Below are 24,066 nucleotides of genomic sequence, written 5' to 3' on the forward strand. Positions count from 1 at the left end.
TGAGCTAAGGGAAGGGGCTACTAAATCCAGACAAAAGTACATCTGTTACAAAGCAGCACAAATTAAAGAATGTTCTAGAATACGACACACCTCCAACTTCACTGGATATGAAGGAATGAATACCAACTAACTAATGAGTACAACTTAATCATCTCAGAAATACGAGGACTATCAGAAGTAAGACTTCATGAATGTAAAATATACGTAAAAAATACCCAAAGGCATGTATTAAATTTAAACCACAAAGTATGCTGATCCAGAAATGACAGCTCCCATGAAGTCTGGCAAAGTTCTGAGACCAGAGAACCAGTCCGTCTGGAATAAAAAGGCACTCTTTTGGCTTCTGATTTAATCTTTTCCTTCCATTACTAGTAAAGAGATCTGCTTCAACTCAATCACACTTCAGGTAAGGATCTGAGATTCATTCTTTGGAATGGATTGGAAAACACTGAAAACAAACATTCTTTCAAAACACTAACCCCATAATTCACTCTTGATTTTCATTCTTGCCCACCAGATTCAAAGTTTCTGGGGGTGAAGGGGCAGAAGACAAGAAAGAAAGGAAGAGGGGAAGAAAAACTGATTCATTTAAGGATTTAAATTATTTAATCTTTTTTTATTACTTCACCTACCGTTAAGACAATCTATAACAAAAAGAATAGAGTATATTAGCACACACAGTATAATCAGACTAGTAACCAGGAAACGATACAAAATGGTCCTTTGGCCATCTATACTTTCTAGAGCAGTAGGTCTCTTAAATTCACTCACCACGCCCAGAAATAATGACTTCTAAAGCCCTGAATATCAACTAAGACAAACTACACCAATTGTGATTTCTCACATTTTCTTAGATTGCACAAAGAGAAAGCTTTAAATGTGATTAATTATTAAATTTAGACTTAAAATTCCTTAGATTAAAAACTACAAAAGGGAGTAAACAGCAAGCCAAATGATTTAAGAGCAAAACTCATTTAGAAAGCATTAAATGTATCTAAATATACATGAACATGATTATATACACATATGAGAACTGTGCAAATTTATGGCATTCTAAATAATTCATTTAAGTACAGTTTTGGCATTTAAACAAAGATCAAATCAAGCTTTAAGCTAATAAGAACATAACTTTTATTCTTAATTTTTTTAAATAGAAAAAGGTAGCTAAACACAAAGTACAGGTCAGAAAACCCTCATTTAATATAGATTATTTTGAAACATAAAAGAATTTGTAATAAGGCGGCTTTCTATCTCACACTAAAATGTAAATAAAACCTCTTTCCCAGATCTATCCTCCAAACTTATTAACAACCTAAAACTGTTCAAATCTATGAAACTAAATCACGACCAATTTAAATGACCCAGGACAGGGTAGGAGAGAGGATTAATAATCAGAGCCAGTTGCACACAAATGGAAAAAAATGCTTGCAGTCACTCCCAAATATAACCCCTACATTATATATAAATCATAATGAAAATAAAAGTGCCTAACGTTACAGAACGGTGAAATTTTGAAATTAAAAAAAAAAAAATCAACAATAATAAAAATAAACTGCTGGGTATCATTGGTGCACATGGAATAATGTAACATATAAGGATGATAAGGCTGGAAAATACTGGAAAACAATTAAGACTCAAAACAAGTTTTTTACAAAAGAAGTTTGCCACAGAAAATAAACGCTAAATAAAAAAGCAGACCTTTTCAGCAGGATGGCCTTGTAGACCACTCTGAAACAACACAGACACACCCACCCCCACCCCCCAACCACCACAAATCCTAGCTGACATAAAAAGGGAAAAAGGGAAAACCAAAATAAAACACTTCTTCCCAAATCTCGTGTCCCAATGAAGTTAGTGGGACAGAGTCCCCAACACTGAACTTTGTCCCCCCGGCATTTCTCCTTCACCAACATCACCTCCATTCTTCTGTTGGGACGTCTGTTTCATCTGTCCTGCCCTCTCCCAGCCAACTCCGTCTCCGGCAGCCAGCGTCCAGGGAGCACAGGAGAGAATCCTGGAGCCAACTGAAGGACGTCATACACTCAGCCAAAGCTCTAAGTTAACCTAGACTGTAGACCTCAAATTCTCACTCCCGATTCAGCATCTGGTGATCAATATTTGGCACTAGCTGGATAAAGAAAGGTCTAATCGCAATATTTGAGCTGAGGCAGACACAGTTAAATCACAACTCAGTATTTGCAGTCTACGATTTGGTTTCAAACTCCAAAGGCAGGCACAGATAGCCACACCCACACGTTTCAGAATTGGAGGAAACACGAACATGAGACAGACAAAACCAGGCGGATGAGCTTGACAAAAATTCTGCTTAAGAGGAAAAAAAAAAAAAAACAAAACAAAACAAAACTCAATAGACCATTATCCATCCAATAACTAGCAAAAATGGGCACTTTTCCACCCTTAAACTAGTTTAAACACAGGCAGATGTCTTTCTACTATACTAAGATTTTTCCAGATCTGTTTTTCCTAATCCTCAGAGCTTAATGAGAAATCATTTATTCTATAAAGAAACACAGCATATATGGCCACAGTCTAAAATATGCTTATGATAACTGGAAAATCATGTCACTTAAAAAAACAAATCTTGCACTGGGACACCGTTACTCTACGGTACTCCGCGCAGCGCAGGGCTGCGCCCTCACCGGAAAGCAGGGCACGCGCTGCCTAGGTCGAACACTAACACTGCACACAGAGAAGCAGTAACAGCGAGGTCTCCACAGAACTCTTTCTATTTATTTAACTGTGCCTGAGCATTCAATCAATGCTCCAAATTAAAAACGGTGCAATAAAAGCAACTTTGAATAGAAACAGACGAGAAGCTGCGGTACCAGCGGCCACGTGGCGCTGCGAAGAAGAGAAAGCAGTCTGCAGGGGTGAAGCCCGGACCGGGGGTGGGGGAGGAGGAAAGGGAGGCACAGGAGGCCGATCTCAGACAGACAGAGACACGAAACTGTTGTACTGCTGGATGTTTCGTTTGAGGATATCTGAGCACGGGCCGAGAACACGTTCGAATCTGGGTCGGTCCAGCTTCACGCACTTCAGAGGGCCACGAGCCACCACCGTGGCGGCGCGAGGGCGGTTCATCAGGAGCGCGATCTCACCTGGCGAGGGGAGAAGACACGGGGCCGGTGAGCACCGACACGGACCGCCGGCAGTGAGAAAGCCAGGCTTCTCTGTCTTAATGACTCAGTAAACTAGGACAAACCACACATCTGCACTTAAAAAAAAACAACCTGGTAGACAGGAGACAATCAGTAACTTGAGTATTAACAGGTTAAAGGCAGGCACTCCAAAACCTCTCTCTGAGAGACTGCGATTAAAAAATAAACTTCAACAAAACTAAGAAAGACTATGGAGACCGCTATCTCACTGAAAGGTGACTTAACTATGTATTTAGTTCAAGGAAATCCACATACCGAAATAATCAGAAGGCCCGAGTCTTCCCACTTCAACAAACTCTTCGTTTTCTGACCGACGCTGCAGCACAGCAGCTGAACCCTACAATACAATCACCAAACAGCAAAACAAATACTTTAAAACCAGGGTGACAATGTCCAATGCAATTCCGGCTACTTTGTTAAAAAAAACTTAAAAATCCAAAAAAATGATTCAGCAGCGATTTCCATCTTCCCACCCATATAAAAGACGACTGCGAAGCGTCACACCAGGAGCCCCCACTGGGAGGGTCTCCTCATCACACGGAGGAACCCTGGGGGCTCAGACTCAGGTTAGCAAACTGCGGCCAGAGGGCCAGAACCAAGGTCAGTTTTTATAAATAAAATGTTACAAGGAACAGCATACCCATTCATTTACACACTGTCTGTCACTTTGGCACTCTAACAAGAGCGGAGTCTTTGCAATACAAACCCGAAGGTTCACAAAAGCCTCGATGACTTCCCAACTGGCACTCCAGAGAAAGAGGGCAACTCCTGAATTATCCGTCAGCACCTACTGCGCCACTGTCACAGAAAATCTGCTCTTTGGCTCTGCTTGGCAGGCGAGAGCAACTGTTACACACTTCCATGAATTGTGAAGATATAAAACACAGTAACTATTACAACTGAAATACCTGCCTTTAATCCTTGTTTGCCAAACAGTCCAAACATAGGATTTTAACAAGGATGGTACAGATCCGTAAGAGTTAAGCTACATGGCTGAGTTTCATTTGGCTTGCATAAGGACTGAGTAGGTCAGGCTATTACTTCATGAATATCCCTTCCAGAATTCTGACTCAAACTCATTTAAAACGTGGTGACTTGGGCGCCTAGGTGGCTCAGTCCATCAGGTGTCTGCCTTTAGCTCAGGTCATGGTCCCAGGGTCCTGGGATGGAGCCCCACATCAGGCTCCCTGCTCAGCAGGGAGTCAGCTTCTGCCTACCCCACTCCCCTCTCTCTCCCTCTCAAAAAAATTTTTTAAAATCTTTTTAAAAATTAATAAATGAAATAAAATGTCGTGACCTGGGAGAAAACCAAACAGCACCACTTCAAAGTGAAAGATAATTTTTAAATAAAACTGTCAGATATTCTTTTAAAAAAATCAAACTATAAATCAGAATTGGGCCCTTTTTTTCTCTTATAATTTTATAATTTTACAAAATCTCTTACAATTTTTCTTTTCTTTTTTTTTAAGCATCAAACACAGATCCCTTTACCTCTAAAATAATGAAGAACTCATCCCCTGGCTCTCCCTGCACCACAATCTTCTGCCCATCTTCAAACTGAACCGGTTCCAGTGCGTCGGCTACCGTGAGACGTTCCCACTTGTCCAGAGATTCTGAAAAGCAAGAATCAAAAGAATTTCTCCACACTGTCACTGCTAAAAATGTCAAAAAATAAACTACAAGGAGAATCAATCAAACAGCCATGCCCATTCGATATCCAGTGTTACAGATTAAACACAGGACCTCTCTTCAATTACCTCAAATCTCACCCAGATCTTCCTCTTACTTACAGACGACCCTCAGACCCTTACTTCAGTAGTCCAGTGGCCATTTTAATTTGTACCAACTGCACTCAATGGTAAAGGAGTTTAAAAAATGTAATCAGTAAGTCTTCCTAATGAATACCATCAATGCGAATCTAACCTACAAGACCCAGAAGTGAAAGTATCAACTGTACTATTCCAAAGGTTCACGGAAATAACTTATCTATTTAAATCCCAAGTTGAATTTACTTATGAAGCCAACAAGGAGAACTGACAGTGATATCAGCTCTCAAAGGCCAAACTGAAACTCAAGTCACGAACGAAATGTAATCCTTTTGGAGAAAGGAAAAATAAGGGAAAAAGTCCATTTGCTCTAACAAAACAATGGCAGAAGGCTATTACCTAAGAATCAGCACACAACCCCTCCCAGGGAAGAACAAGTTGTAACCACACCCTAAGGCCACAAAAGAAAATATATACAATTATCTCAAGTTAACCTGCTTTACTCTAAACTTCACAATTCTAGCACTTTTTCAGAGAAAAGTCAAAAAATGGCACCTAATCTTTCTACAGGGAAAAGGCATTCTTAGCAATACTCACTGTCCTGAACCTATCAATAAACTCACCAATGGAGCGAAAGAGACAGACACCGTAGGGGGAACGATTACTAGTGTCCACTGTCAAAGGAGGACACTTTCAGCCTCTCTGCCTCTCCTAGAGGAATGCAGAGCACACAAATCCAAGAAGCTTTTCTCAAGCCCACCATTTCTAATTAAGAGGTCTGTCATATACTATCAAATTAAATACGCTGTAAAATTACTTCTAACTTAGTCAAACTTCAACTTTGTATCCCATGTGTTTTTCATTACTATTAGCAAAAAAAAGAAAGAAAGAAAAAAAAGGGGGGGGGGGGAGGTGACTTGATAACCAGAGCAGTTTTTATGAAATGCAATAGGTTCTTCTTAACTATCACCAACACTTCAATTTACTGATTGTCTGTGCAATCTTCCAAAACTCACCTAAAATAGATACTTTACTAAGAAACTCCTCATACATCTTCCGCTTTCTCAGAGTGCTTCCCTATAAACGAAAAAAACAAAGTCATCTCAAAAATGTGTTAATTATCACATAATGCTGTGAGCTAATAAATACTGAGTATTAAGTAAACTTAAAAAAAAAGTTAACGCTTGCTGTTGCTTCTTGATACATGATTATTTTTCTTCTGGTTGCTGATGGTAAATCCTCTGTTCAGCTCAATAAAAAGCTTAGTATCTCATTCTTCAAAGTAACGCCAAGCTAGGGGACCTGGATGGCTCAGTTGAGTCCGACTCCTGATTTTGGTTCAGGCCGTAATGTTGGGGTTGTGAGATCGAGCCCCAGGTCAGGCTCTGTGTGCTGGGCAGGGAGCCTGCTTGGGATTCTCTCTCTACCTGTTCCTTCCCCCTCACCACTCCCCTCCTCAAAAAAAAGTATAACATCAGGCATATGGCCAAAGAAGGTGCCTAAAATCACCAATTAGTGAAATGCCAAATAAATAATCAGTTTAAAAAAAAAAAAGTTATATGTGTGACTATAGCTGAACATATCTCTAGCCCAGGGTTCTTCCCCACAACCCCAACCCTCCACAGAAGTGAGGAAATAAAACTGCTACCATTTCTAGACCTCCCACCAAAAACAGTGCCATCACCCAAACCTAACCCTAGGTGTCTTATCTGTGAGGTTAAATACACCTGGGGGAAAGTGAGAGGGAAACACCGTCCTCTGCAACGTCGTCACATGCACGTATACATTTAACTGTCCACACATATTCCCCAAAAACACAAATATTCAGAATACACTCAAGTGCATATTGTCAAACAGCCAGACAGGCACTGCGCAAATTTACAGAAATCACTCAAGAGGACTCATGCCATTAGCTGGCACTTAAATCTACAGCTACTCTATAAATCCACGGAGAAGTTCTCAAAAAGTCTGCCTACATCAGCAGAATATTCCAGTGGTTTTATTATTTGTTTACTCCTTCAGTGAAAGGGGACATCTGCACTACAGATAACTCACCGGCAGTTTAGGGAAGCGGATTACTTCTGACTAGCTTTAAGTCACTTGATGCACTTAGAAGTAACACCTATCAAGCTATCTCAGCGCAAGGTTCAAATAAGTAAAGATCGGCAACTGGACAGACCTCCAAGTGGGACCTGGCCATTACACAATTGTTTCCTATGCTTTTTCTGGCCAGACATTCGTTCTACAAGATCTGGTGATATTACTCAAACATCAGTTACACAGATTGAAATCCTAAATTGCACGCGAAAATCCACGCTGTCTCACCATGAGGATTCTTCTGTAGCTGTCTCGGTCAATTCCCCACAATTTCACATTCGTCTTTGCTTTGACAGTGGCGGCTCTAGGTGTTCCATAGATCAAAGCAAGTTCCCCAAAGCTCCCTCCCTCCCCAACACTGGTTGCCCATTCATTGTTGACATAGACCTAAAACACAAATGACAAAGAATGAGTTTTTTCCACATACACAGCAAACAAAGGACTATTAAAAATCCACAGGGGCGCCTGGGTGGCTCAGTGGGTTACGCCGCTGCCTTCGGCTCAGGTCATGATCTCAGGGTCCTGGGACTGAGTCCCGCATCGGGACTCAGCAGGGAGCCTGCTTCCTCCTCTCTCTCTCTGCCTGCCTCTCTGCCTACTTGTGGTCTCTCTCTGTCAGATAAATAAATAAAATCTTAAAAAAAAAAAAAAATCCACAAAACTTTCTAAGGGCACAGAATCTTGAACTTTGTTTCAAAGAATAGAATATATGGTTTTGAGAAAGCATAGCAAAGCAGTTGCTGTTTGAGGGTGAATTAAATAAACCCAGAGTGTCTGTGAATTACCTGGTTTAATTACCAGATAAGAAAAAGGTTCCCATAGGGATGACCAGGACAAAAAGGTAAACAGCATTAACCATCACGTACACTCAGAGTGCTGCGTCACGGAACTGTGCTAAGCATCTCACCTGCAGGAGGCACTGAACTGTCTAATAATCCTTGACAGCAATGCTGTTATTATCCGCATTTCACTTGTAAACAAGACTCACAGAATCGAGAAAGCTATACCAAGTCTCAGAGCTAATGACCACGTAGGACTGAGACTCTCTCATCTGCCTTACCACAGAGCACACACAAACACCTCAACCGTGACTCCAGCAAGATTTAAACCAAGAGGCACCTGGGTGGCTGCTGGTTCAATGTCTGACTCTTGAGTTCTGGTCGGGTCATGATCTCAGGGTTGTGAGACAGAGCTCCACATAGGTGCTGGGCACATAATCTGCCTCTCTCTCCCTCTGCCCCTCCTCCTCCCCCGACTCTCAAGCATGCATGCATGCTTTCTCTCTCCAAAAAAAAAAAAAAAAAACCTAATGTCTAGCTAAAGAAATTATCTTCAGTAGTTTAAAGTTTCTCTGTATCATTAAAATATTTAGCAAAAATGTTGATGGAATTTGACATGTAAGAGTTATACAAGCCCTTCAAAAACTCTTAATAGTAATAAATATCAGCACATTAACTTCTACAATCATCAATATATTTTTGCTATTATTAAATCTTACATCCATCTCTCCTTGATCAATCACATAGAAGTTATCACCTTCGTCACCTAAAAAAGAGTAAAAATGAAAAAAAAAAAAAAAAAGAGTAAAAATGTCAGATGTGCAATATAAATTAAAGAAACATATATTAGAACTACCAAGTTAATATAAAATAATAAATAAACTTATTTTATACAGGTGATGAGAGAAACTGTGTTATAAACTAACATAACCTTTCAGGGGAAAAAAAGTCCAGCAATATGTTTTTAAAGCCATAAAACTGATCAAACTGATCAATGTTTTTAGTCATCTCCTATTGAAGAATATCTCTGGGGGAAAAAAAAAAGCCACATGTGTACAAATATTTTAATTGCTACGTCATTTGTAACCACAAAACAAGAAACAACTCAGAAAGTAACAAAACATCAGACTGTCACCAACCTGGAGAAGACATGGATTACGGAGACCCGTGATGAAAGTATTCGAGAATAAATTTTAAAAGGCATTTTAAAAGGCTGGGGCGGGGAGGGGGACAGGCAGATACCCATAAAGTTAGATCCATGTCCATATACCGGGCAAAAAGGCTAAGAATCAGTAGAAGGCCCAGAACCTTATAAATAGATGGGCTATATGATTAAGAATGCAAATGCTTTGCTACTTCCTACATTATTTTACTCTGTACGTGCTTAATAACGAATATAAAGGATATATGGAAGACATATGGTTCTGAAATCCCACACGACATTCAAAATTAAAACATAAGAATATTTTTTAAGCGTTAGTATAAACAAAACTGTATCAGATATTAGAAAAATAGTAGTCCTTAAGGGAAATTGTACCTTTTATTTCAAAGGATTTTAACTTTAAAAAAAATAGGATCACTTAGTTTGATGATATGACTTTTGTCATTTTGCTGATGTGGTGTATGATATTGATTGATTTGTGAATCCTGACCCATCCTCACATCCACAGAATAAATCCACCTGATTGTGGTGAACAGTCTTTTTAATGCATTGCTTCATGCTATTACTTTGTTTAGGATTGCTGCAACTACATTCTCAGTGAGATTGGACTATAGTTCTCTTTTTTGGTGGTGTCTTTGTCTGGTTCTGGTATCAGGGTAATGCTGGCCTTATAGCATGTATCTGGAAGCTTTTCTTCCTCTTCTACTTTTTGGAATAGTTTGAGGAGGTATGAACTCTACAGGGAACATACCTCAATATATTCAAGGCCATATATGAAAACCCACAGCTAAGCTAACATCATACTCAATGGTGAAAAACTGACAGCTTCCCTCTAAGGTCAGGAACACGACAAGGATGTTCACTCTCACCACTTTTTCTAACACAGTACTGGAAGTCCTAGCCACAGCAATCAGACAAGAAAAACAAATGGGTAAAGAAATTTAAACTGTCACTATTTGCAGATGACACAATATTATATACAGAAAATCCTAAAGATGCCAACAAAAAACTATCAGAAGTAATAAATGAATTCAGTAAAGTGGCAGGATACAAAATTAAAAGCCAGAAATAAATAGCCTTTCCATACAGTAACAACAAAGCCGGAAGAGAAATTTTAAAAACACCATTTACAATTGCACCAAAAAAGAACAAAATACCAAGGAATAAAACAAAGAGGTGAAAGAGCTATACTCCAAAAACTATAAAACACTAATGAATGAAATTGAAGATGACAAAAACAAAAATATTTCATCATAGACTGGAAGAGTTACACTGCTAAACTGCCCCTACCACCCAAAGCAATCTACAGACTCAATATAATGCCTATCAAAATACCAACACAGCATTCTTCACAAAACTAGAACAAGTAATACTAAAATCTGTATGGAACCACAGAAAATCCCAAATAACCAAAGCAATCCTGAAGAAAAAAACAACAAAGCTGGAGGTATCACAATACCAGATAGATTCCAAGATACACTACAAAGCTGTAGTGATCCAAATAGTGTAGTACAGCAAAAAAAGGGACACACCCATCAATAGAACAGAAGTGAGAGCCCAGAAATAAACCCACAAGTATATGACCAACTGATCTATGACAAAAGAAGCGAGAATGTATACTGGGGGAAGGACAGGTTCTTCAAAAAATTACGCTGGGAAAACTGGACAGCTCCATGGAAAAGAACACCATACACAAAAATAAACACGAAATGGATTAAAGACCTACATGTGAGATCTGAAACCATAAAAATCCTGTAAGAGAGTGTAATACAGGTAATAATTTCTCTACCATTGGCTGTAACAACATTTTTCTAGATATGTCTCCTAAAGCAAGGGACTACATCGAAATAAAAAGCTTTTGCATAGCAAAGGAAACCACTAACAAAAAAACAATCTACCGAACAAGAGAAGATATGTGCAAATCATATATCCAATAAAGGGTTAATATCTGAAATACATTAAGAACTTATAAACTCTACACCAAAAAAGATACAATCTGATTAAAAAATGGGGTAGGGGATCTGAACAGACATTCTCCCAAAGACATATACATGAACAACAGGCTCATGAAAAGATGTTCAACATCACTAATCATCAGGGAAATACAAATCAAAACCACAAGGAAGTTTCACCTAATACCAGTTATAACAGCTAAAATCAAAATGACAAGAAATAAGAAGTGCTGGGGAGGATGCAGAGAAAAAGGACCCCTCGTTGCAGATGACACAATATCACTGCACTGTTGGGGGAAATATAAATTGGTACAGCCACTATTTTAAAAGGTATGGACGTTTCTCAAAAAATTAGGGATGCCTGGGTGGCTCAGTCGGTTAAGCTGCTGCCTTTGGCTCAGGTCATGATCCCAGGGTCCTGGGATCGAGTCCCGCATTGGGCTCCTTGCTCAGCAGGGAGCCTGCTTCTCCGCTCTGCTGCCTGTGTACTCACTCGCGCAGAGTGCAAGCGTGCGCGCTCTGACAAATAAATAAATAAATAAAATCTTTTAAAAAAAAACTATAAATAGAAATACCATATAATCCAATAATCCCACTATTGGTTATTAACCAGAAAAAAATGAAAACACTAATTTGAAAAGATATATGGACCCCTATTATTTACTGTAGCACTGTTTACAATAACCAAGATACGGAAGTAACCGAAGCGGCCATCAATAGATGAATGGACTAGGAAAACTTGGTGTATATACACAATGAAATATTATACAACCATAAAAATGGATGAGATGGTGCCATATTAAACAGCATGGATGGACCCAAAGGGTACTATGCTAAGCAAAATAAGTCAGACTGAGAAAGATAAATACCGCATTATTCCACTCCTAAGCGGGATTTTAAAAAAAGAAAAAACCAAAAGCAAACACACACACCTACAAATGAATAAACAATCAAAAAGCAGAATCAGGCCCATAAATACAGAGAACAAACTGATGGTTGCCAGAAGAGAAAGGTAGTGGGGGGTTGGGCAAATGGGTGAAGGGGAGTGGGAGGTACAGGCTTCCAGTTAAGGAATGAATAAATCATACGAATAAAAGAGACAGCATAAGGAATACAATCAACAATACTATAATACTGATAAAGGAACAAATGATACTATAAATGCGGTGAACACAGCATCATGTATAAACTTGTCAAACCACTAAGTGGCACACCTGAAACTAAAATAACACTGTGTGTCAACTATACTCACAGAAAAAAAAAAAGGAAAGAAATAAAAATAGGAAAATCCAGTAGTATTAAGACAGAAGAAAATGGTAGACTGAAGGAGGAATACCAACTTCCCACAGCACTACAGGACACAGGGGAGGCACTAAGCCCTTACCTTGCTGAATAACAGTCTCTCCAGCAATAAAGGAAACCGGAAACATGGCATCAAAAATATCACTGCAAGAGAGAGAAGGCCTCAAGTTAGACCCCATCTGCGTCTTCTACAGATTGCAAATATTAACTTTAGACTTAAAGCGCCCAGATTTTCAGCCTGGACTGTCCTCAGGAAAACAATTATTAAGAGTCTTAAAACTTGCAACAATGATGCGACTAGTGTGGGGCCACCACTGTACTGAAATAAAAAGAACCTGCACCTACCTTCTCTCATTATCATCAAGATGAGAAAAGAGCACATTCTTCTCAATGGCTTTGGCCAAAGCAGCCATCGTCTTATAATCTTTTGGTATAACCTAGAAAAGAAGGTCCAGTAACAATTCCATAAATCAAAAGCAGAGCATGTTTGAACATGCATTTCAACTGAATGTCAAGATACATTACGGTATTTAAACAACTCCACTTTGTGTTAAGTATTTAACACAACACACTTGTAATATCTTTGATCTATAAAGTACTCAATACTTTATTCAATATTAAAGTACTTTATTAAATATTAAAGTACTCAATAAATATTGACTAATTAATCCCCTTGCCTACAACCAAGCCTGTATTTAAAGGCTGATGTTTGGGTTCCAGTCAACAAATAAAGAAACCATCGGCACCTTAACCAAGGTGACTATTCTGCGGCAGCACTAAGCATTTTATGACACTTAGCCATTTCTTAACCGTGATCACGTACTACTAGTTTCGTAAGCCTCTTGCCAGCACAATTCTCTCCCCCATTTGACTTAACACCGTAACTGGAAATAGATGGCTAACTCTAAAGCAGAGTCAAAAGAATGAAACTTAGATGATAAACGGTTAAAAAAGTCACAACATGAATTATAGGATGTCAAAAAACCAACCAGGACTCAAGAGAAAAAAAGAGTACTGCCTGCTTCTTCTACTGCAACCTCACATGGAAAGGGAAACCCCCCAAACGCCATTACTCACTGTCTGACCATCACCGTTAGTCACTTGCTCGGACAGCACGTTATTACAGCAAGCCTGTTCGCCAGTACCCAAGAACTGTGAAGCGTGAAGCACAGCCCATCCTGTCCACGCTTTACTCTTCAAAATAGCACTTGCATTCACCCACGGAGGTCAGCTGAGACCACGGGGTCCTGGGCAAGCCTCCCCAGGGCGAGGGCGGCAAGCCTACCTTCCTAACGTAGGATGCGGCATCTTCCTCCGTGTACACTTCCGCGCTGATAGCACCGCGGCGCCTCCGGCCCTTAACCACGGGGTTGGGCGGAGGAGGAGAGATTTCATCCTCCCTCGAATCCGCACGGGAGCTTGCTTTCTGCAGATTCTGAATCTGTTTTGCCTCCTCCTGAAAAAAACAAAAAACAAAAAACAAAACAAAAACATTGCCAGCTTATAAAACGAGATCATTCAGGATGTAAACCTGGTATTCTCCTATCACAGTAAGAACCAATGTCCATCACTTCAAAGCTCTTCCTCTGTTACCGATGTGAAAGCGGGAAATACCAATTCCAAATGCAAAAACAGTGAGTCAAGTTTGAAAAGAGATACTCTGAAAGGACATACTGTTTCCTCAGACAGTAACAGATACTGTACTTTTTAATGAAAAGCCATTAATACAGACTCAACCCACAAATAAAAAATGGTTGTTATTACTTGTTATGGTAACAGATTGACAACAAGGCTTTATAATGTACATAATAGTAACAAAACTGAAAACAAAATCTTGGGGGTTTTGTATGCTGCTACAGACAGCATGAAGCATGAACCACCCCCCCCAAACATACACATACCACACACACACACACACACACAAGAAGCATATTACCTAGAAATAACCACTAAGCTACAGCAAAGTGATAGAAGAATGTTGGGGTTACTGGATTATTTCATTAACTCAGGAAGAAGTCTCTAGATCTGCCATGTCAAGTATATGCTAGGAAAATACTGTCAAAACTAACAGGAAAGAATCCTAAGCCTGTAGAATTTATATTCTTGCTGGAGTCTCAAAGAGAAACAAACAATGAAATGATGTGATGGTAACCAAGAATTTAAATAAGATTAGATCTACCAATACCTCTCCTAGAGAACTGGAAGCCTTCTTATTATCAGAGTTTATGACAAAATTAAAACCAAGAGAAGTTTAGTTGTCTTCGAACTCATTAAACCAATTCATATAAAAACTGAAATAAACTCTAACATTCTTCTTTTTCAGATCTAGGGCTTAGAAATCCCTCTTAACTCTGCAGTAAAGAACGGGTTATTGTGCCTCCTATAAATAAGATTATGTTCTCTACTATACGCTCATTCACTTAACTCATTCTCCAGAATTTCTAAACCATCTTTCAAATTCTAAATGAACTTACTAGCATTCACTGATAATTTCAGAAAACGTTTTGATAAAAAAAAAATTTTTTTTAATTTCTTTTAAATTAAAAGAAGGGTGCCTGGGTTCTCAGTTAAGCATCAGACTCTTGGTTTTGGTTCAGGTCATAATCTCCGGGTCGTGAGGCCGAGCCCCTCATGTGGGCTCCCTGCTCGGCCACAAATTCGGTTCCCCTTTCTCTCCGCCCCTCCGCTGGTTTGTGCACAAGCACTCTCTCTAATAGTCTTTTTAAAAAAAAAACTTATAATAATAATAAAAGAAATTAAGATGCTTACTTTTTCTCCTACATGGTATTTAGCCCTGCTTTAGGCATCAAGACAAAGAAAAGAACTTATACATGCAGGAACAAAGCCTAGGATGATAAACATTAAGGTATTAATGATGTTAGTTTCTATTAGTAAAATCATGCCTGATTTTTATTCTTTTCTGGAAGGAAGGTTTGGATTTATTTTTCTCTTTTCTCTGGATTTTCTAATTTTCAAATTAAGAAAAAGAAACCACCGTAAGAAAAACATATAATGAAACAGTTAATACATTTGTCTACTTAATTACAAATGCATTGACTTCTTTTTTTAAAAGATATTTATTTTCATTTATAGAGAGTGAGCAGGCGCGTGGGCACACAAGCAGAGGGGAAAGGCTGAGGGACAGGGAGAGGGGGGCTCTCCACTGATGAGGAAGCCGGATGCAGGGCTCAATCCCAGGTTCCTGGAATCGTGACCTGAGCAGAAGGCACACACTTAACAAATTAAAGCCACCCAGGCATGCCTGAGTCTACTTTTTGACCAAATAATCCGTTAATTCTACTTCTGGAAATTTATTTCAAGATATGGAAAGATACGTACAAAGTTATTCATCATATCGTTGTTTATAATAGTAAAACAGTAGAAACAAAATGATCTTCAGAGGAGTGATTAAATAAACTATAGTCTACCCATACAATGGAATGCCATGCACCTGTTGGGAAAGTAAGCAGCTCTTTTATAACTGAATTTGTAGGTAAATGCCTTTATATAATCTATGGAAAACTGGCTATATTCAAGGAAGACAATGGAGTGGGAAGGAGACTTTTTTTAAAATATTTTATATATTATTATATAATAATGTATAATTTGTACATATATAAAACATATCTTACATATTATATGCTATGTTAACACACAGTTAAATAGAAAATGCAGTATATTGCATATATTCCATTCTATTTAATTGTCATACCCTTTGTACCTGTAAAATTCTGAACCATGAGCAAATATGTAATCAATATTTTAAAATACATTTTTCAGAAAACTCACTTCATTTTCCAATGTTGGTGATGCCAACACCAGTAAGATTCTCCCATTTCATACTCTAAAACTGTAGCTATAGCTGTAAAAATCCAGTTTCCCCAAATTTAGTTTAAGACCATAAGTAAAACACACTCTATCCCTCAAAACCAGGCATTGGCATTTCATAAAAATATCATGAAAAATTATACAAATAACATCTCATTTGGAACTACACCTAAGTGAATTTTTAAAATAATTTTCAAGTACTGAAAGCATGGTGATTTTTAACTGTTTCATGGATTATCTTTAAACGGCAATCAGATACAACCTCATCTTGACCACTCAGAGCCATTAACTGAGAGCACATTCTAGTACAGATTATGATACATTTTTATATCCTTTTTCTTGCTGTTGTCATTCGGCTGTCAGTCTCTTCCCTCTTTAGTTGTCCCACTTATTAAAACAAAAGCAATAAAAAAAACAAAAAACAAAAAACACTAGACACAAACAAACTAGACACCGGCACTTCTGAAGTTCTCGAGTTCTAAGTTCACACTCCCCTCAACACTCACTTAACATGTTCTCAACAATTACTCGTTCCCTCTCTGCCACTGCCATTCCACTCTACCCTGCAGATGAAATAAACTTCCAAATGGACTTGGGGCTTGGCCATATGACTTGCCTTGGCCATGGAATATAAGCAGACATGCCACACTGTCCCCTTCTACGGTCTGCCCCCTTGAGCTTCAGGTCCTTCCCTGCCTTGACAACAGCGTGCTCTATAGAGCGACTGCTCCTTCCACTCAGCCCCAGAACAAGACCTGTGGAGTCAAGAAGACAGGATGGGCTGAGCCCAGAAGGGCTACACGTGATACAGAAATAAGATCTTTTGTAGTGAGCCACTGGGGGGCGGGGGGGGGGTGCCTGTATGCTGCCACAAGGTCTAACTCTACACCGCAAGACCACAACCACATTACTTCATTTCTTAGTTTTAACTGCTACCTCTCAAAATGGTGGTGATCACCTACCTCACACATTTAAAATAATGAGTATGTGTGTATGCAAAGCACTTCAGACAGTACCTGGCCCATAGGAGCCACTCAGTGGACACAGCTATTAAAATTCCTCTGATCTATCAGACAGGCAAAGTGCCAATATATGAGGAAATGAGAATTTAAATTCCAGGAGAAAGCCTAAAGCAAAATGCAGACACTTTCAATGGACCAACTGTGACTCTTTTGGCACAGTTCTCATTGAGTAGCTGAGGGTACATGACCCATGGCTAACACAGGAAAGGAGGGGACAAGAACGTGATTGTATATTTTCAGACATATACACCTAACACCTAATGTACAGAACAATGATCTGCTGAAAAGCTAAAAATCTGGTTGCTTGAAAGCCCAGATAGCAACATTCAAGCCCCGCTAAAGGAATGTGCGTGAGTGAATCAAGATCCTGGAGTTACAGGAAAGAGTATGTTCAGCTCTGACTTTTGTTAAAAAGGTAGGGAAGCCAAATAACATACGTTAAATGTAAAAATCCCATGCGCAAAAAAACTATTTAATAATGATTTCTTGCCTTCCCTGCTGGTTAGTGCTTAAACAGCATTACAGTTAAGCCCAGGCTTTGAAACTAGCACCACACATTCAACACTCCCTATAAAAAGACACACACTTAATGTCTCACCAACTTCATTCCCTCATTTAATGGTTTCTATTGATGTCCGAAAGGAAGAGGGATCACCTTACAGTGACCCATTTCAGGACCAGATCTCCAGGAACACACTTTATTTCAAAACAGGGAACGCCCACTGCAGCCTGGCTCTACAGTATTTCACTAACTATTTGGAAATTGCTTAAAAAGGAGAAAAACAGACTTTCTACCACAATTCTAAGACAGCAAGGCTATATTTATGGGGGCTGAATAGTTGTTTTTTGTTGTTAATTATTTTAATCATTTACTAAACACCAATTTTAACAAACAGCTTTTCAAGAAAACAGTAGCAAATGTCTGATCAGGGAGCTATCAAACATTTTTTAAATCCCAGTATAAACAGATTCTTTCAGTAATAAAGTACGCTACTTAAAAGATTGTCCAAACAGAGCGGATGTATTACAAACATTTCTATTATACAATTAGATAATTAATGATCATATACCTAAGAAATGCATCCCTATTGGTTCACAATTATTATGAACCACATCAAAACTTCATCTTGTTGATTCACAAAAAAACAAATCAAACTACTCAAAACATTTAACATTCCAGACTTTCTCATTCATCATTTCTTAAGGGAAGTGAATTGAAGCATTGCTCTTGATTATCATTTTGCTTAGAAAAGCATAAGCTATATGCTTAGGTCACAGTGACATACACACAATGAGGATGAACAAAGAATAAAAACTGAATTAATTTTTTTTCAAGAGGAATAACGTCCTGACCCAAATTGTAAATAAAGTAAAATTCTGACAACCATCAATCTTAACGTCTCTGCCTTAGAGTGGACTCATCTGAGATAAATTGGTATCTGTACTAATATGGACATCTCTAATTCAGAATTTCTGATGTATCAGTCAGAAACTGGACTCAAATGCTTCATTACATTGGTTTTAAAAGGTGAGATAAGGTTTACCCAGTTTACTTGTTTTGCTGAAGCATTCACTGCTTTCAAGTACTGTAGAATTTCTTGTCATACAACTGCTACTTCTGGTCAATTGTATCTAATTAGTTATTTTAATCAATTTTATGGATTAAAATAGTTACAAGGAACTACATGCAGAAGCCCTCTGTTACCCAACTAAACTTAGCATATGGGTTTGTTTTCTGATAAATTCTATTGATCACAAAGTTAAAAGTCACTACAAATGCCTTAACTGCATTTCTTTTTGGAAATTCTGTTTCAGATTTCCTATTTGGTCAGAATTCTTTTCTGCCAAATGGTACAGATTAACAACATTCTACAGCATCACGTTTAACAATTGCCAGGGTCATCTTCTCCCAGCATTTATTTTTACCTTCTCCAGCCTCTCAAAGTATTCCCTGAGGAATGCCATGGGTCTCTCAGGTCGGGCAGTGCACAACTGCACAATAGAATCCTTGAGCAGCGCCTGAATGTTGTGCTTCTGGACATAGAGCTCGCATTCCCGGAGGCTGCGCTCCTCCTCGCTGGCGGTGGTGCTGCCAGACGCCATGGTTCTCTACAAGGAAGAAACACACATATGCTTGTGTGAACTATTTATAAAGAGCAAATGCCAATTTGGCCTTTGGCTTAATAAATTCATCAGCCAACTGATTAAGAAGATTTTTTTTTTCCTAACACAGGAAGTGGGGGCTCAGGAATAAAATACTTGGGAAAACAGCATTCTCCCAAAGAAGGGTTTCACTTGGGTTCTGCAGGAAGCAACAGTAAAAGGCAAGAACCTGAGCTCCTGGGAGGAAGTATGAGCCACTATCCCCTGCAGAGGTGAACTGCTGAGGAGTGAGGCCCTTAAGGGAATTTCATTCAGTTCTCCCCCTGCAAAAGAAATCATGATGACGTAGGAAGTGTGTAAATGGTAAACAGGACTGAGAATTACAAGGGCTCACAAGCTGGCTCTAAGTGAAAGCAAGTAAGCACAATGAAGAGCATCTGACATTCCCTGTATGTACCTCCTATCCTGGGGGAGTGTCCTACTGTCACCCAGCAAACCACTGGAGCAAAGGATCTGATTAGCCAACTACAAGCATAATCAAAAATTTAAAAAACAAAAAAGGAACCCCCAATAAAAGCAGCCTTTTATTCCAGACACTTCTATAAAATTCCAGCCCTAAATAACATTGCACTAACACACTGGTAAGAGAAAAAAATCCTTAACGGGAAAAAAAAATAAATAAAACAAAGCAAACAAAAAAACCTTACCAAGTAAAAATCATAAAAGATTTGGAGAGGTAAATGTCAAAACATTTTCTTCAACTGGACAGAAAAATGCTAGAATAGGTTAAATTTTAAACTTACATGAAGAGTCAACAGATAAATTGCATTTAATGAATTTTAGAGGATTCAAACTACCTTGATGTAAAAATAGAAGAGTGAGCAGCAGACTTTACCCTGGAATTAAAAACATAATAATTTAACAGTCATAAATTACCTTCCTTGCAACTCCTTATTATTAAGCAACTGAGATTAGAAAATAAAAGTGAGGTCCTCTCCCCCTAACTGAATTCAATACGCATCAGTCTTTTCGAAATGCAATGCACTCAAAATCAGAGATGAAATTGTAAATTTGAAAGAAAAAAGATATAAAATACCAGGGTCAAAAGCCAAAGTGCTACACTGTTACTCATTTTGTTTTGACAACTTTCATGATAAAGGTGATAACAGACTAAATGACCATGAGAAAGTCTATAGCTCCCTGACAAGCAACTAAACTAAAAGTCACAGAAAAAGAATCATGCTACTTCAAAAATATACAATAAAAAAAAAAAAAAAAAAAAAAAGCTTCATTTACTTTGGATTTATACCAGACACTTTTCCAGGTCAGACAATCCTATGAACTAATAATCCACTTCAGTAGAATTTTCTGCATTTCAAATACCAAAGCCCACCAACAACAATGATAAATCAGACCTTTTATGCTTCAAAATACTCAGACGTATTTCCCGAATACCAATACATTTATTCAACTGATCAGAGAAACCGTTCAAAGATCAGGTTTTGTGCTGGTAGAAATGAGAGAACCGTGTCTAAGAAGTGAAATTGGCTTTTTGTTTGAAACAAAATTATGTATTAAAAAAGAACACACTGATTTCTTAAGGCAGCACCTTAACAAAAAAATGCCCCAAGATTAACGCAGTCATCATGTGAACCCCTTAATCCAAATTTAACAGACTGAATACTTTTAATCGAATACACCTAGATAAACTCCGTACTTGTTCATAAAACTAAAGAGCTCAACATTGTAGCTTCTCCCCAACCCCCCAAAAATTACGTAACTACTTTCAAACTTTCACTGCATTGTATCTACTCCCAAGATGACAACTCCGATCTTTTCTTTCGTCAATTCAACGGCGATCCGAATCAGCTGCAGAGGGATTTCACGCGAGGAAATACCTAGCACACTTTCGAGAAACGTGCTGATTCAGAGCGCAGCCCCTTCAGACCTGCCAGGAACACCTCCTCTGGGGTCCTCCCGAGGAACTGTTCTCTTTTCCTTCCTCCGGTCGGAAAGCCCAGGCTCCTGAGAACCTCTGAGAGTAGCGGTTTGGTATCTCACCTGCGCTGCGCTGCGCTGCAGGGGTTAAGAGGTACCACGTACTTCTTTTCGAGAGGAAGGACAGCAGAGTGCCCTTCACTTCACTCCTGCCACAGTCGTGGCCACAGAGCGAAGAAGGGAGGCCTATCCTTCCTTCATCCTCCTCTAGTCGGACGGCCACAATGGTGGCGAAAAGACGGGGGGACGGAGAAGGGGGAGGGAGGGGCCGATCGGGAAAGGGGAGGCGAACAGGGACAAATTTAGGAGGCCGGCTGCAATCCGGGGGGTGGGGGTGGCGGTGGGGGTGGGATGGGGGTGGAATCCCACGCAGGAGAGGCCAAGCCCCTGCTGGAGATGACAAGGAGACACTCTCTAGAAAGAAAAACGACAACAGCCGGGTCTCAAGACCAGCCAGCAGGGCTGGGGAACACGATGGCGGATTCCAGTAAAATCGAAGGGATGTCCTTCAGGAAATGGGGGAGGGCGAGCGCAGAGGCCGCTGCGCGCGGGGGCGGAGGCGGCCGGGGCGCGAGGGCCGCAGAGGGCCGGGGGCCCGAGCGCCGCGGAGCGCGGGGAGGGCGCACGGCCCGGGCGGCCGGTGAGCCCGGCACCGGAGCAGCAGCCCCGGCGGCCTGGGGCCCTCGGGGCCGCGGACTCGGGGTCGGGGGCGCGGCCCGGGGCGTGAGGCCCGCGGGGAGGCGCCCGCCGGGGCCGGGGAGGGGCAGGGGGGTGCGGCCGTCCCCCTGCAGGTCGCTCCCCGTGACGCCATCTTGGATCGGTCCAGCGCCCCCGAACGGGTGGCGGGGTGGCGAAGCGGGGCGCGTCGGGGCTCCCCACCGACCCCACTCACCTGGGGACGGGCTGCGGCGGACACGGGGCAGCGGGTGCGAGGCTACGGCTAGCTGAGCTGTCCCGGCGCTTCCCTCCCAGCCCAGCTCTACTCAGCGATAGCGGCTCGGCGGCGGCTCCACCGGAAACGACCCTGCCGCAGCCAATCAGCGCTCGGCTGCTGACGTCAATGCGCCTCGCTCTGGCCAGAGCCGTCGCCTTGGCAACCTTAAAGGCGCGGCGGCCCGAGCTCCCCTTCCGCCCCTCCACGCCCTGGAATCGTTCTTCTGCTCTTCTTTCCCTCTAACCCCGTCCCTGTTCTCAGCCCCTTGCTCTCGGCCGCCTGTCATCCATTCCGCTCTCTCCAGCCCGGCGCTGCCCCCTTACCAGTCCCGCCCTGGACGCCGCGGGTCCCCTTGATTCTCCCTCCGCTCTTCGCCCCTTCTCGGCGCGGCTGTGGGAGCCCCCGGCTCTCCCTCCCCGGCCCCGGGCCTCCACGCCTCGCTCCGCTCCGCCCCGCTCGCGCTCCGGCCTTCCCCCCACCCTCGCCGCCTCGGCCTCGGTCTCTCCCTCCCTTTTCAACCCCCACCCCCTCCCTCCCCCGCAGCCGGGCCGCCCCACGTGGGGCGTCTCGGATGACAGGTGGGCGACTCCGCCCGGCGGCCCCCGCCGGGAGAGGACGCGGGGCCGGGGTGAGGAGATTCCTGCCGTTTCCAGGCCCCGGAGGAGGCGGCGGCCCCGGCGGATCTGCGGCAGCTGCGGCGCTGGCCGAGCGCGGGCGGGTGCGCAGGATGCGCACGCCCGGCCAGCGCATCCTGTGCCCGGCCTTCTCCTCGCCCGCCTCCGGGCTCGGGCCAGCCATCCGGTCCAGGAAATCCGAACCGTGCCAAGTGTCTGCTTGGCCGATCGGGCCGCTCTCCCCTCCGGGGGTGCTGTGGCCAGTGGAGGTCTCAACGTCCCTGTGGGCCCGAGACACTGCAGAGGACTTGTCAGGGCACTTGTAGAACCCGCACTGCCCCCCTCCATCAGGACGCCTGACCCGGCGTGGTGACCAGTACAAAGGGAGCAGATAGACGCAGCCCTCTCTGTGAACCCCCGAGAAATCCCAGCTGCCTGCAAAAACCACTCATCAAGGATGATTCGGATTCGAGGGGGCTGAAAAGGCGGCTCCTCTACCGCTTCAGCCATGTTTTCCTTCGGGGTATCTGCCCGGAGAGGAAGGAAGGGGCAGTGGGAGGCAGTTTTAGACATAAAATCCGTAAATGGATAAAGAAGGCCCTTGGGGAACACGTATCCTCCTGTCTGGTACCTGTTGTATTCACATGGTATATAGCTCTAGGGCTGTGTGTGTAAAATACAGTGGATTTAACTGTATTGACACAATATACACAGATCTCAATGATTTTTATATAGATTCAGGTTGAAATGGTAACTTTTGGATAGACTAAATAGTATGAAAATTAATTTCACCTTTGTTTGTTACTTTTTATTTAGTTTTGTGTTTTGTGTGTGTGTGTGTGTGTGTGTGTGTTCTGGTTTGGGCCATCCGCTCTCCTAAATCCACCAGGCTGATAAGGAAGGGTCCTGCTCATCAGAATATGTCTTTTATTCAGAAAATCATAGCAGCATAGGCACCATGGGAAAGGGCTAATGAGGCCTGCAGGAGGGAAATGTAGAAGGTAAGTGTCTCCTCCCCCGCAGGGCCCCCACTGGGGGGCCACTGGCCTTTCACCAGGGATGGGTGGAATGGGAGATTAAAGACAGAGCTTCAGTCATATAGGATTTCACCCTTGTCGGTACAAAGAACGGCTTAATAAACTGAATGCTGAGCTGGCAGGCAGGAGAGGGAATTCGATAGCACCGAGCAGGCCCAGTCATGTTATGAGAAGAAAACACGGCAGGCAGATAAATCTGAGCTTGGTTGCAGGCTTTGCCACCTCCGGCAATTGACTTAATCTCCATGAGCCTCAGTTTCCCCAATCTTAAACAAATAAGCAGGGCTGTATTG

At 41.6% G+C, this 24,066-nt stretch overlaps 1 protein-coding gene across 3 annotated transcripts; it reads right to left on the reverse strand.

Moving 5' to 3' along the window:
- Nucleotides 1-595: 595 nt before the first annotated feature.
- On the reverse strand, nucleotides 596-22,595 carry PRKAR1A (protein kinase cAMP-dependent type I regulatory subunit alpha). 3 transcript variants are annotated; one of them, XM_059148011.1, is made up of 11 exons: nucleotides 22,446-22,595; nucleotides 19,014-19,196; nucleotides 13,523-13,693; nucleotides 12,583-12,674; nucleotides 12,320-12,381; nucleotides 8,541-8,587; nucleotides 7,271-7,429; nucleotides 5,962-6,022; nucleotides 4,671-4,792; nucleotides 3,435-3,516; nucleotides 596-3,119 (listed from the first exon to the last, which is right to left on the reverse strand). In XM_059148011.1, exons 2-11 carry the CDS (start codon nucleotides 19,188-19,190, stop codon nucleotides 2,947-2,949), a joined length of 1,146 nt encoding a protein of 381 aa, XP_059003994.1. In that variant the 5' UTR covers nucleotides 19,191-19,196; nucleotides 22,446-22,595; the 3' UTR covers nucleotides 596-2,946. The 3 variants fall into 3 exon arrangements, with proteins under 3 accessions (XP_059003994.1, XP_059003995.1, XP_059003996.1); XM_059148012.1 differs by lacking the exon at nucleotides 22,446-22,595 and adding an exon at nucleotides 22,081-22,259; XM_059148013.1 differs by lacking the exon at nucleotides 22,446-22,595 and adding an exon at nucleotides 19,420-19,513.
- Nucleotides 22,596-24,066: the final 1,471 nt, after the last annotated feature.

This window comes from Mustela lutreola, chromosome 15 (assembly GCF_030435805.1).
Source record: "Mustela lutreola isolate mMusLut2 chromosome 15, mMusLut2.pri, whole genome shotgun sequence".
NCBI lineage: Eukaryota > Metazoa > Chordata > Mammalia > Carnivora > Mustelidae > Mustela > Mustela lutreola.